The sequence below is a fragment of the Atractosteus spatula genome, chromosome 9, assembly GCF_055471065.1.
Source record: "Atractosteus spatula isolate fAtrSpa1 chromosome 9, fAtrSpa1.hap1, whole genome shotgun sequence".
Lineage (NCBI taxonomy): Eukaryota > Metazoa > Chordata > Actinopteri > Semionotiformes > Lepisosteidae > Atractosteus > Atractosteus spatula.
Window position 1 is genome coordinate 47,777,430 of NC_142714.1, and position 13,736 is coordinate 47,791,165.

At 48.6% G+C, this 13,736-nt stretch overlaps 1 protein-coding gene across 1 annotated transcript; it reads right to left on the reverse strand.

The window, feature by feature from the left end:
- Positions 1-1,117: 1,117 nt before the first annotated feature.
- On the reverse strand, positions 1,118-10,994 carry gcna (germ cell nuclear acidic peptidase). Its single transcript, XM_088925749.1, has 17 exons — positions 10,905-10,994; positions 9,834-10,050; positions 8,965-9,031; positions 8,551-8,594; positions 8,079-8,145; positions 7,709-7,817; positions 7,188-7,404; positions 6,515-6,581; positions 6,101-6,150; positions 5,078-5,144; positions 4,513-4,592; positions 3,892-4,254; positions 3,528-3,678; positions 3,001-3,145; positions 2,466-2,592; positions 1,785-1,989; positions 1,118-1,551 (listed from the first exon to the last, which is right to left on the reverse strand). Exons 1-17 carry the CDS (start codon positions 10,992-10,994, stop codon positions 1,323-1,325), a joined length of 2,295 nt encoding a protein of 764 aa, XP_088781875.1. The 3' UTR covers positions 1,118-1,322.
- Positions 10,995-13,736: the final 2,742 nt, after the last annotated feature.

The window sequence follows — 13,736 nt, forward strand, 5'->3', positions numbered from 1 at the left end:
AAAACTCAAACTGTTTGCAACTACTGCTGTAGTTTAACTCCCAGTTTTGACCGGATGTTCATTGAAGCTGCTGAAGTATTATCTGGGATTTCTTGGCGGTCACTAGAGGCAGAATATCAAAAAAAAGTAACCTGCACTTAATTCTTGATGCAAGTCACAGACTTGTTAGCAATAATGACCAAAGTGCAAACTAACTCATAGGTTTCAGAATTCATGCGGGGGTGGACATATTGTTATATGGAGCAGAATTGCTGCATTGCTACAAGACAGGATACTAAACATTTTCAACCCACTCCATGCTGCACTCTGTACAGAGCTGAATTTGTAAACTGTGTTCTCCTTAGGAGCTACTGAAGTGCATTAGGACCAGCTGACTGGCAGAGGTATGGTGTGTGTGTATCCAGCTACCGTGAACACTGGGCTCTAGAGCAGGGGAAGGCATCTACAAGACCTTGAGTGCTGGGTTTTCTGCAGGGTCTAGAACAAGGATGTCACAAACTTCCTGGACAGCTAAGGGTCTTCTGGTTTTTCGTCAAACCTGAGCAGTCAGTCAATTAAACACTTATTTTCTTAATTGGACATAAAAAGGATTTTTCTTCAAGTCTTTTACAGGTGATTACTGAAAATAATGCACTCCAATAAATGTACAGTTACCTATAAGACTTCTGTTCAGGGTGGAAGGTTTAACAGTTATGTGTCTGATAGATTGAATAGACCAGACTAGGATGGAATAAAATCCAGAAGACACTGGCTCCTCCAGGAACTGAGTTTGATGCCCCTTTCTAGACGTACATTTCAATTAGCACCACATTAAAACCTGTAAACCAGTTCATCTGACTTTTTAATTAGCTCAATCAAACCATTACGCTCCGAGATGGACTGTAAACCAGAGGTAAATGGAGCACTGAAGGACTGAAACTGATTACCCCTGCCCTGGAGCAAAGATGTGCTGCCCCCTGTACTGTGTGATGAGTCACTTTCAGCACAGAATGGGAGCAGTTGGGTTAGTTAAGACATGAATTCCCCAGTTTGCCAATTCTTCTTTGGACTAACAGAATTAAAAAGGCAGGACTGTTAACCCGCTAGTGGCACCTCCTGTCCTGCAGTCCTGAGAACGTTAACTTCCGTCCAAGCAGCATAATCGGTCTACTGCAGACTCCTAGAGTTAACTCTATATTTCACAGTTTAAAAACGAGGCTGGATTTCAAAAGCACTGACTAATGCCGACATTGTTTGCGGCCGGTATATGTTAGTGCTTGCGCGTCTTTGCACATTACTGCGCTGGTCTGTATGTGCGCGTGTTGTCTCACGTGATAGGGGCCTCAGGGGTCAGCAAGCCGCGTCTTGGCAAAGTCGGCGCTGAGTTTTCGCATGACCTCCGCGTGACCCTGCCCCTGCAGCTCCTGCCGCACTGTCCCATAATGCTCCTTCACGAAGGTGGCAAACGGGGTGGCGCCTCTGGACTTGGCGGGAGTCAGCAGCACCAGCTGACCGGTACAGAGCGCGCACACAAACTTCTGCGTGTCCAGCGACTTGGAGTGCCGGCCAACCCTTTGGAAAGGGGGGGCAAAAAAAGATGGCAGATGGAGACAGAGGAAGAGAGAAGACAAGGAAAGAGAGAGAGAAAGGACAAGGAACAAGAGAGAAAGGTAAAAAATGTTAGGAATCCTAACCGTGTCCATGTGAAATACTGCTCAAAGTTGGACACACAGTGAGCATAGAGATAAATGTTCCGCTAGTGGAGTCGTGGAAACACAGACGTCACGACGGGCAGACGGACTCACGTGTTCTTGCACCGGCTGCACTGGTACTGGTACTTGTAGTTTATGTCGTAACTGTGGCAGCGGGTGACCATGGGCAGCTCAGGGTGTACCACAGTGGCCTTGCGGGCATACATCTTCCAGAACTGGCCGTGACCGTCGCGCACGCCGTTGATCATCCAGGTGGCCGCGTGGCACATCTCGTGGACCAGGGTGTCCCTCAGGCGCTCTGGGGGGACAAGCAGGCAGTCAGAGGGGCTTCCCTTCCCTACTGCCCAGGAGCATCCATGAACCTTGGACATCTCGCACCTCTGCGCGCAAACCTGGCCTTAATTAGCTGAGTTTATTTGTCATCTGCACAGGTCCAATGACATGCTGACATGAGGACTGGAACCCGGACCCTTACCGACCATGACCAGCGCACTACACGACGAGCCCCAGTGCTGTGCTCAGACCAGCCGCCCCCACCCCCAGCCCTCAGTCCTAACTTCACCCCATCCCCACACCTCCAGCCTTACAAACCGCAGGGGTCACGGGAGCGCTGGGAATTATCCCGAAGAGCTCTGGACTGGACTGACAGGAAGCCTGCTTTCTCTCGGCACGCTGCAGGCACCAGCATGCGGGGAGACCCGAATGTTACAGGGCTCGGGAAACCCGGAGCAGATAAGAGCATGTTGACAGAAGCCCTCCGGCAGCCTGCAGTACCCGCAGAGTCGCAGACTTTCTCGGAGAGCTCGATGCGGGCGTAGCGCTGGCCCTGCTGCTGTCCCGTTACGCAGTAGCCCGCCGTCTTCCGCATCTTCTTATTCCAGATGACCGACATGGCGGGGAGCTGGGGGAACAGAGAGGATTCACGGTACTGACTGGAGCCGCAGTCCCTAACCGACAGGAGTCGTGCATGTGTTGATTCCCCCATTTAAATTGACCGGGACCAACAAAACCTTTCGCTATTTTTAAAGAAAGCATTTCCTTCCCCCACCATGGAGAACAGAACAATTTAAGAATTATTAAGCAGCTGTTCTGTGAAGTTCTAAGAACAGCAAAACTATAACTCCCCACTGCTACAAGACTCTGGTAAAGAAAGGAAATGGGTCCATTTTAATTTTTTTTAGAAAGTTAAGTAAAGTAACATATTGCATTTTAAATGTTATTAAAATTTCTGTGTATTGAAGTAGTATTACAGGTAACTGCCCCCAGCACTGGCGGGAGTGTACAGTATGCTCCGTCTCTGCAGGGTCACCTTGCTGTCGAACACAGTGCTGTTGTAGAGCTGATACAGTTTTTGGCTCAGCTCCTGCCGGGTCTGCTTGAAGCCCCTGGCATAGGAGGAACGGGGGTCGGACAGGGACTCCAGGAAACAGCCAGGGGTCTTGCACAGCACTATTCTGAAACACACAAATACAGCCCTGCCACCTGATTCCAGAAACACACACATACACCACGCTTCCACTGAGCTCCAAGACAGCAGGACCTCACAGCTGGAGAGAGTAAACAGGGCCCCTCCCAAAAAATAACCCAATTTCCAAGAATCCCACAGGACTTTTGCACAAGTGATAAATGTCTGTCTACTGCAGGATCATGTTTCAGATGCTGCACAAGGCCAAGCACACTCCGATTTATGAATTTGTCAATCTTGCCCCAGTTTTGAGCTAAGTGTCCTGCTGCATTAGTCACCTCTACGTTAAGGTTGCCCTACGGCACCACAATCCGTTTTGGGAGTTTTGTGGCTTAAATAAGAGACGCGATGCCTGCCCCTTCATTCGGTACCTTTTGCTGTTAGCTGCCCGGGGCTCGGTCTGGCTCACTACAGGGCGCTTGACCGTCGGGTGCACTGGGGTCACCTCAAGCTGTGCCGCCCTCTCCGCTGGCCGACTCCCCTGGCCTCCTGCGGGTGGCAAGGAGAGACAGGGCTTGGGCTCTGAAGAGAGAAGGTGGGGGGAGGGGAGAGATGATCAGGAGACATACAGCAAAATGCCTCGTCATCATGCTAAAAGATAAGCGTGGTTACAGAAAGGTAAAGACAGAGGAAGCAAGACAGACCCATTGGACACTTGTGGACACTAGCACTGCTGCAAGCGCCACAGGCAGTGATGGAGACGTGGGGACGCAGAGCAGTGGTGCAGGAACCCACCTTTGCTGGCTGCAGGTGGGGTGTGTGTGCTGCTGACTCCTACGCTGCGGTTCTTCCTGATCCTCTCCAGCAGAGATTCAAACTCCTCGTTGGAGCTGTCCGAGCTGTCGAGGCGGGGCGGCTGGGCCTTCTCGCTCTGCGCCCTCCTGGAGGGCATGGACTTGGGCTTCACCGCCTGCTGCTGCTGCTGCTCCTCCTCTAGCCCCGCGGAGTTGAGGCGCTGGGGCACCCCGCCTTTCTGAGAGCCCCAGGTGATCCGGCTTGCCACCCCCTCGTCGTCGCTGTCGCTGAGGAAGATGGGACGCTCCCTCCGGGAAGGGGGGCGTCTCGTGGCTGGCTGGCTGGCCGGGGTACGCCGGTGGCCTGCATCAGACAAACAATTATCGACTAAATCAGAGACAGGGCCAGTTGTCCCAAACTAGTGGCAATTTCTAAAACTTATTGCAGAAACAAAAATCAGCCAAACCACAACCCACCTCCCTTTCCATAGAAACAAAAGCACCAAATTTGAAGAAATATGTCAGAATGAACCCTGTGAAGCCCAATGCAGTGATGCTAACTAGCCATCCTCCCTTCTGAACCTCCCCAGACGGCTTGTGGCAAGTTTTCTGCGTGGCTCACCTCTGATGTGGGGCAGCTTCTTCTTCTCCGTGACGAAGTCATCCCCCGAGGAGCCGTCGCTGACGATGAAGTGTTGCAGACTGCCCGCAGTTGTTTTTTTTTAAATGAAACACAAAAATCGGAAAGGGAAACGTCACACAATGACTTGACAAGCACAGACAAAAAGCCATCCAGACTCTTGGAAACTAAGTGCAAGAAAGGAACATGATCTTTGAACTCCCTATAGTTCATGCTGGAGGTCTCTGGAGCTCACTGGATTCCAGGTCCTATGGGCTGCCTTCTACAACACTAAACGCCATGTCAAGTTCCCTCATGCTTTTCATCTAAATATGGACATGCTGAAGTTCTATAGCATCATGACCATTTTTTTCAGGAGGTTAATTCAGGATTTCCTGCACCAGGTTCAATGTTTTTGTTCTCTTCTGTAAAACTGGGAATTTTGTTGTTCTTGATGGAAAAGGCCCAGCTCGGCATGGCAGAAAGTGCTTCTTGAACCGGGCCCGGACACAAGAGAACCACACCTTACCACAGCGTAGCCACTGACCCGGAAGAGCAGCTGCCTCACCTATTGTCACTGCTGCCCCCCAGTGAAGCCGAGGACTTTGGCTTGGGTGTCTGCAGACGGCTCAGGACTGCAGGAAAACACAGACAGACCAAGACTGGAGATGCAGGCTGACTGGTGTTGCTCTTCACAGTGGCAGACAACAATCTACTTAGCTCAGTGAGCTCCACCCGAATGATAATCAGACTACATTGTTTTATAGTTGAATCTCTTTCAGGTCTTCCTGCCAACAGGTGCTTTTACGAATTGCATTCAAGTAGTAGAAAAGCAAAAAACAGCAGATTTAACTAATTAAATAAGGCATATATAAGTGTGTCAGTGCATGTGCCCTCTTATACAAGTCATGGCACTTCCTCTGAAATCTAGAGGATGTAAAACACTGACACCACAGAGAACCAGTCTTTTTGCATGGCGGAGTTATCCTCTGTCCAGGGAATGTTGCTTTGCAAGCTTGTAGCCCTTGAGCAACAGGGATCAAATCCCAGCAGGAGGAGAGAGAACAGTACTCTTGACACATGGATTACCCAACATCTGGTTTGCATACTGTACAGAAGTCTGTAAGCACACGAAAGTTCAAGTGGACAAAACAGGAGTTATCTCTCTGCTTTTTGGGTGAAAAATGTTTGCGTTCTGCATTTTCTCATGCCAGCTGGATTTTCCAATCGTTTATGTTTCGGCTTATAGCAATGGCTCCCGAACTGCACGGGGAGAACAGGAACTAGCAGAGCTCTTCATCTTTTGTAACACTCTGCATGTTTAATAATGCCAACAGGAGAAAAGTCAGGTGTCCTACTGGCATCGCGTCCAGGAAACCCGAAGAAGCACCATTTTGCCGAGAGCCAGGAAGACTCCAGGTGAATCCTGAGCACCACTAACTGGAGAATCCCAGTTTCGGCCAGAGAACATCTGGGCATTAGACCTCAATGTGCACTTGACAGATCTACTTGGGAGCTCGGTGCGCTTGAATTCTAAAGTGCAATTATTCCACCTTGGAAGGACCACAGACAGCACCACCATCATACTCACAGTCCTCAAAGCTGCCATCGCTGCCAGAGCTCAGCACCTGCTCTCTGGGGCTACAAGGAGACAGAGAGAGAACAGTGAGAGAGCAGGTTCATCTCTCCATCACAGGACTAACAGATTCCCACTCATGGGCTCTCCTGTAGTCTGAGCCAGGCCCCAACACGAGGTGTTCAGTTTACTGTGGCAGATGGGGCACCAGCTAGACAGAATCTCTGCACCCCCATGCCACAGCATTCTTTCTCCTTCATCAGTGTACTTCATATTAACTTATTTGAGCAGTAACTGCACAGAACAGAAGTATGACTGGATATAGCAGTAATATGAAGTTCTGGACTAACATCCAGGGCTGAATAGTCATGCGATGGGTGAAGAGCAAGAGAGCAGACAGATCAGCTCCCCTCCCTGGACAGCACCCACCTGTGCACAGTCAGCGGGCGACCCTGGCGTTGGGCTGCAGGCTTGAGTGGAACCTTCTCTGTCAGGACTGCGGGGAGGACAGCAGTGTGAGAATAGACCTGATACACACACACTCCAAGCAGCCACAGACTTTTTAAACACAAAATCTATGACTTTGTCAGAGCCCTGATAGTGCTGTATGGATGTAATTGCTCTTTTATTGGAAATAATCCAATAAAATAATTATGCTATTCTGACAAAATATTCAGAATTTTAAAGTAATTAATAGCAGACAAAAATGTGCACAGGAGTTTGAATTTGTGGCACAGAATTCCTTCAGATTGTTTCGAACAAAGCTGAAATCCTGATCACTTCACGAATGGGAATCTAGTGACTGGGAAGTATTTTTTTAGCCTCATGTTATACACCTACAGGGAGAAGGACTCCCTAAGACAACCTCTATGGTCTCAGGAGGCATTGATTAAAACAGCCAGTGCATTTAGGGATAAAAACAAGACGTGCTTCTTTACAATTATCAGTGTCCTGTTTCTGTCATGAGAGCTGACTCTGGAATCTTTCAACAAACAGCGGGATGAGATCTTGGATCAATGAGTTCCAAAGAAACACACCGTGAGGATGGGCTGAATGGCCTCCCTTCGCCGCCCCCGTCTGCTCCCCAGCCTCTCACACTCACCGAACACCTCATCGCTGGAGTCCCGCCGGGCCCGATTCTGCCCCCTTCGCTGCTCGTTCTCCTTCTCCGAGGTGCTGCCCCTCTCACTCTCACTGTCAGACAGCTGCCGCCTAGTGGTGGGGGGCCGCGCTGCAGGAGGACTGGCGTCACCCCACTGGCCCCCGGAGCCTGCCCGTCCCGGCACCACCTGCTCACTCTTCCCCACACTCCTCAGCAGCTGCACGAGGGAGGAAAGGTGAGACAGAGGAGGGGCACTCAGGCCTGGACTGGCGTCAGCTCTGCTGCTGGCAGATCCCAGTGAATCAGCACACAGAACTCGCCCATTGTGATGGGGGAGGGCTCTGCATATATTTGAGTAGATCTGATGCCCTAAAGTCACTCTAGGTACTGAATTAAATTAGTCATTTTATATACAGAATATTTTTTGCAAAACGCATGACATTTAGCACTTTGTGGCTGTGCAACAAACATCATAACACAGACCAGCGCCCACGATTACCCTCACACCCCTGGCATCTTACCTCCTGCTCCGCAGACTCCAGTCCTCCAGGATTGGACCAGCCCAGCTTCCCTGCCACCCTCTGAAACAGATCCCGGGTGCTGCTGTCCAGGGCTGCTGCCCGGGGTGCCCTGAGAGAGCAGAGAGACTGACCACTCACTGGCCGACTGGACAAACAGCAGCTGTTCTTAAAAAGACACAGGCACAACCCCCCCCCCCCCCCGGCATTCAAACGTTTCTTGTTTCTTTACGATTTCATGAAGTCAGGAGCTTGACTTTACTTTGCTGGAAACGCAGTTAACGCAGAATGGAGGAAACTGTGCAAGGATGAGGTCCAGCCAGAAGGACCACACATACTACCACAGCGCGAGCCAGTGGCCCATTCGCCTCACCTGTCCTCACTGCCATCGCCCAGGGACGCCAACGGCTTCAGCTTGGGTGTGTGCAGACGGCTCAGATCTGCAGGAAATAAATACAGGTACTCGCGGACAGAAAGAGACTGAACTCCAAGACAGGATTTCCACGGCCAAGAGTTAATAGAACTCTCTCCAACAAGCAAATTCTCTGTCCCCATTCACAGATCAAAATAATATTTACACAGAAATTTGCTCCCTTTTAGTTTCTTCTTCATGTAGCAGGTGCTCTGGGTGATGGAAAAACAGACAAAATAATAGGAAACTTTACTTAAGATAAGGAGGAATGTGTTACCCAGCACCTGCTATTGGCTCAAATCAAGAAGCCTGGAGCTTACAGAAGGTCAAGTAGCTCATTCTGCCATTGAGGTGTCTGTATCACTTTCTAATGAACTTGGAGATCAATTACCACTCCTCTTAAAGCCCCAGACAGCACCACCATCATACTCACAGTCATCAAAGCTGCCATCGCTGTCAGAGCTCAGCACCTGCTCTCTGGGACTACAAGGAGATGGAGAGAGAACAGTGAGAGAGCAGGTTCATTTCTCTATCACAGCACTAACAGATTCCCACTCATGGGCTCTCCGGTAGTCTGAGCCAGGCCTCAACACGAGGTGTTCAGTTTACTGTGGAAGATGGGGCACCAGCTAGACAGAATCTCTGCACCCCCATGCTACAGCATTCTTTCTCCTTCATCAGTGTACTTCATATTAACTTATTTGAGCAGTAACTGCACAGAACAGAAGTATGACTGGATATAGCAGTAATATGAAGTTCTGGACTAACATCCAGGGCTGAATAGTCATGCGATGGGTGAAGAGCAAGAGAGCAGAGAGATCAGGTCCCCTCCATGGACAGCACCCACCTGTGCACAGTCAGCGGGCGACCCTGGCGTTGGGCTGCAGGCTTGAGCGGAACCTTCTCTGTCAGGACTGCAGGGAGGACAGCAGTGTGAGAATAGACCTGATACACACACACACTCCAAGCAGCCACAGACTTCACTCCCTGTGCATCTCAGAATGGATCATCACTATTGCAACATTTGCATGCAAGAAGAGAATCACCATAGAATAAGAACCCTTCCATTTTTCCCCCAACAAAGAACACTGGAAGTGCTGATCATCACTTAACAACAGAGAAACCAATACCCTAAAAAACATAAAAAATTGACCAGAATAATTTTGGGAAACAAATCATTTTTGCCAACAAAAGAGCATCAGACAAAGTGAGCCAGTACGCTCACCGCACATCAGCTATAGGTGGGGAGGGAACAGAGTGATGAAGGCAGGTCATAGGTGGGAAGCAATATTTATTTTGACCAGAGAAGGGAATTTAATAAAGGTTACAGGTGAAAGGAGGCACATTCATTTGTCAGAATTTAATTGATTGGTTAATCTCACCCAGCTGTTCCTTGAAAACATCCATTGTATTGGCTTTGACAACATTACCGGTTAGATTGCTTAAAAAAAACTCCCAAAAAATCCTCAGTGCCCTGATGAACTCATCCCAAAGGTCTTTTTAGGTCTTAAACAAGATCATGAATGGAAGCAAAGAGCACCTGCACTAAGAACTGAATATAACATGCACTTGTTATCACAGCATCAATAATGTTGTTAGAGCTGACTAGAGTTTATGAGATCTTGGATCAATGAGTTCCATAGAAACACACCGTGAGGATGGGCTGAATGGCCTCCCTTCGCCGCCCCCGTCTGCTCCCCAGCCTCTCACACTCACCGAACACCTCATCGCTGGAGTCCCGCCGGGCCCGATTCTGCCCCCTTCGCTGCTCGTTCTCCTTCTCCGAGGTGCTGCCCCCCTCACTCTCACTGTCAGACAGCTGCCGCCTAGTGGTGGGGGGCCGCGCTGCAGGAGGACTGGCGTCACCCCACTGGCCCCCGGAGCCTGCCCGTCCCGGCACCACCTGCTCACTCTTCCCCACACTCCTCAGCAGCTGCACGAGGGAGGAAAGGTGAGACAGAGGAGGGGCACTCAGGCCTGGACTGGCGTCAGCTCTGCTGCTAATAACCATAATAATAATTATTCCTCACACTTATACAGCGCTTTTCTGGACACTCCACTCAAAGCGCTTTACAGGTAATGGGGATTCTCCTCCACCACCACCAGCAATATGCAGGCCCACTGGATGATGAGACAGCAGCCATAGTGCGCCAGTACGCTCAACTCTCAGTGGGGAGGAGAGCAGAGTGATGAAGCCAGTTCAGAGATGGGGATTATTAGGAGGCCATGGTTTAGAAAGCCCAGGGAGGGGAATCTGGCCAGGACACCGGGGTAACATCCTTACTCTTTTCGAGAAATGACCTGGGATTTTTAATGACCACAGAGAGTTAGGACGTCAGTTTTATGTCTCACCTGAAGGACATCTTTTTATAATACTAACTAATATCCCCATCACTATACTAGACATAAGACCACCCACACAGACTGCAGGGTGAGCACTCCCTGCTGGTCCCACTAATACCTCTTCCAGCAGCAACCTTAGCTTTCACAGGAGTCTCCCATCCAGGTACTGACCAGGTTCACACCTGCTGAGCTTCAGTGGGCTGCCAGTGATGGCAGGATGAGATGCTGGCAGATGCCTCTGAATCAGCACCCAGGATTCACCACCCATGATACAGTAGTGCTCTGGATATATTTTACTAGACCTGACAGTTCTAAGTCATCCAACATACTGAACATCTTTTTTATCAAATACAGGACATTTGGAATTGTGTGGTGAAACACTACTACCTAATCACAGAGTGAATACCCGCTACTACCCCACGCCCCACACCCCACACCTCCTACCTCCCTCGCTGTGGCGTCCAGTCCTCCAGGCTTGGTCCAGCCCAGTTTCCCAGCTACCCTCTGGAACAGCCTCTGCGTGTCCTCGTCCATCACCACTTCCTGAGCCGTCCCAAGAAAGCAGGCAGTCCCACGGCTCGCGAAGTGCACAAAGCAGCTGGTGGCAAAAAGCTGTGGGCTTGATTAATTGGGAGACGGTGTGACAAAAACACGCGTGAAAAAGAGCCGCGGTCCTTGAGTCACAGCTGTTACTCTCTCCCTGGTTCATGCACCTTGATCGATGTACAGATAAACACAAATATTTTTTCATAAAGAACTAACCTGGGGGATAAGCTCTTTTATAGTGTAACAGGGTGACGAGGTCGGATCTAATTAGAGGGCAGACGTTTTCTTTAGTAACAGATCAGACACTTTCTAAAATAGTCCATTTTCTACACCACGCATATGTTAAAGATGAACGCGTACTTTAAGATCACCCGTGAGGAAGTCTCCAAGGCCGAAACGTTTAGTTTTCTCTCTTCTCTTTTCATCAGGGAATAAACCTATTACTTGTTCCTTTGCAGCCTACGCATGCTGACGCAGCTACTTTATTACTACTTTAACTATTTTAAAGATATACAGTTCTCGCACAAACGTCAAAATAACAACTGAAATCCTAGAAAGTAGATTAGAAGACAGGCACTTTTAAACACTCATTTTAAATTCTAATTACTTACGATCAACGTCATGTCACTGCAATCGATCGTCTGTACACAAAACAGTCCCATTCAATATGAACAAGATTCAATATTTATCCATTACCTTGAAACTGTCCTTCAGTGAATTCGTCCGAGCACAAAAAGCTTCATTTCCATTTGAAGTAATGCAAATCTTGGCATTACTGTCTTGAGAGCCCCTTATTTACAACTTGAGACGCTCAGAAGAGCATTTAAAAACTGGCGCAACCTCGAGAGCTGGTCACGTCACTTCCTTTTCCTCTCTTCCGAACAGACAGTGGAGTACCGACAGTGGTACTACCGCCCCCGGCTGGCCTGGAGGGCGCATTGTTCTCGCATGGTGAGTCGAGTATATACAGCACGGCTGAAATAAACTGCGTTAATAATCCATTACCTCCTGGATATTCCGAAATGAGAACACGTTGCAGCCGCACGGGCAGGGGCGTAGCCACGGGTGACCCTGATTGATCCTAGGCCTACCCAATCAGTCCAAAGTAATTTAAAGATTTTTTTTTCCCTTGTATGCGTTACATGATTTGCTTTTTAATGTTACGTATTTGAGTTTTTTCATCATCTGTGATTTGCTATTGGCTCGTTGTATCTTTTGTGACCAATAAGAAAATTATGTAAATGTGGTGGGGCGGTGCATGCGTAGCCATCGCCTAATTGGCTATCGTTGTCGTCAGACGCTCTTAGAGCTATCTAGCGCTGGGTTTTTGGTTTGTTAGCCAACATGGCAAAACAAATGCATGTACTGTACTGTATCTACGTTTTTTAGAAAGCCGCCTGTAGATGACAAGACCAGTCCCGAAACAAATAAGACACATGAGATGCTACAGGCACCTTGGGTTTTAAGGAGTACAGCCTGGCTTCCCGAAGAGGTTCTAAAATTTCTCCTGTTAACAAATTATAAGTTTTGGAATGCATGAATAACATTAAGATAATATTGACGGATAGATGCAAGTGTTCATTCTACGGATCACCTCTAAATGCCCTGCAGTATTTGTAAGTGGACGACGTTTACAGAGCTAAAATACATCTAAAATATGTATTTGACGCTTTTATTAGCAGACCATGCTTGCAATTAAAGGTACAATGAATTGGTTAGCACTGTACAAGTTTAAAAGCATCATGAAGGATGAAACAAGATCTTCAGAACTTAATATTGTAATACCTTCGCCGTTTTTAATCTCATGGCGCCTCACTCGATATTACCCTTGGGGCGATGAATTTACTCCAGCCTCTGAAACCCATACGTGCGTGCACCTTCTTCTGGTATGTTATGCTCAAGTCCGCTGAATATTTAAAGACAAGTTAAAAGCTCCGTGAAGTTGGCCCCCCTACAGACAGCACAAACGATGAAACCAACCTCATTCGTTAGTACTGCGTTTGTGTCGTTTGTTTTGCTTTCGTGCCTGAGATATAGCGCCTTGTTTTTCCGGTGATCACGTGACCATGCACGGTGACTTTGACCTCCAGTGACCCCGTCTGCCGAGTTCAAGCGCTCTGTTATAGTTTAGCTCGTACCCTTAACATTTTAAAGACAATCAGTATCCATAAACATATGAGCCCCCATAGATGTGAAGAATACTAAGACATGATGCATGCCAACAAGTTAGCCATCTATGACAAAAACCTGTGGTTGTAATGTATGTAAAATCACCGTGATTGTAAGATCTATGGCTTTTATTTTCTAAGGCACGTTTTCCTTTTTTCCCCTACCGTGACACGCTGTTGCCAAACGCGTAACTGTGGCATATCATTGCGACAAGACCTCTGCAGCATGTCATGATAGGGACCCCATGTATATCGCATGTATATCGCGGCAGTGTATATCACGGCTGACCTTTGCTTCCATGCCACCCTGGCACCACTGTCGCAACAAAGGTCTCATTTCAGAACTTGATATACCCAGATAGGACGTGTCACAATATATGGACTTTGTGTCGCGACATGGGGTCAGCATATCCTGTCAGGGTATGTCCTATCGCGATATACGGGCCTTTCATGTCGCGACATGGGGGCGGGGCATTTTGTCGGGGTATGTCATATCGCGATATACGGGCTTTATGTCGCGACATGGGCATGACAGATTTGGTCATATCGCGATATAGGGTCT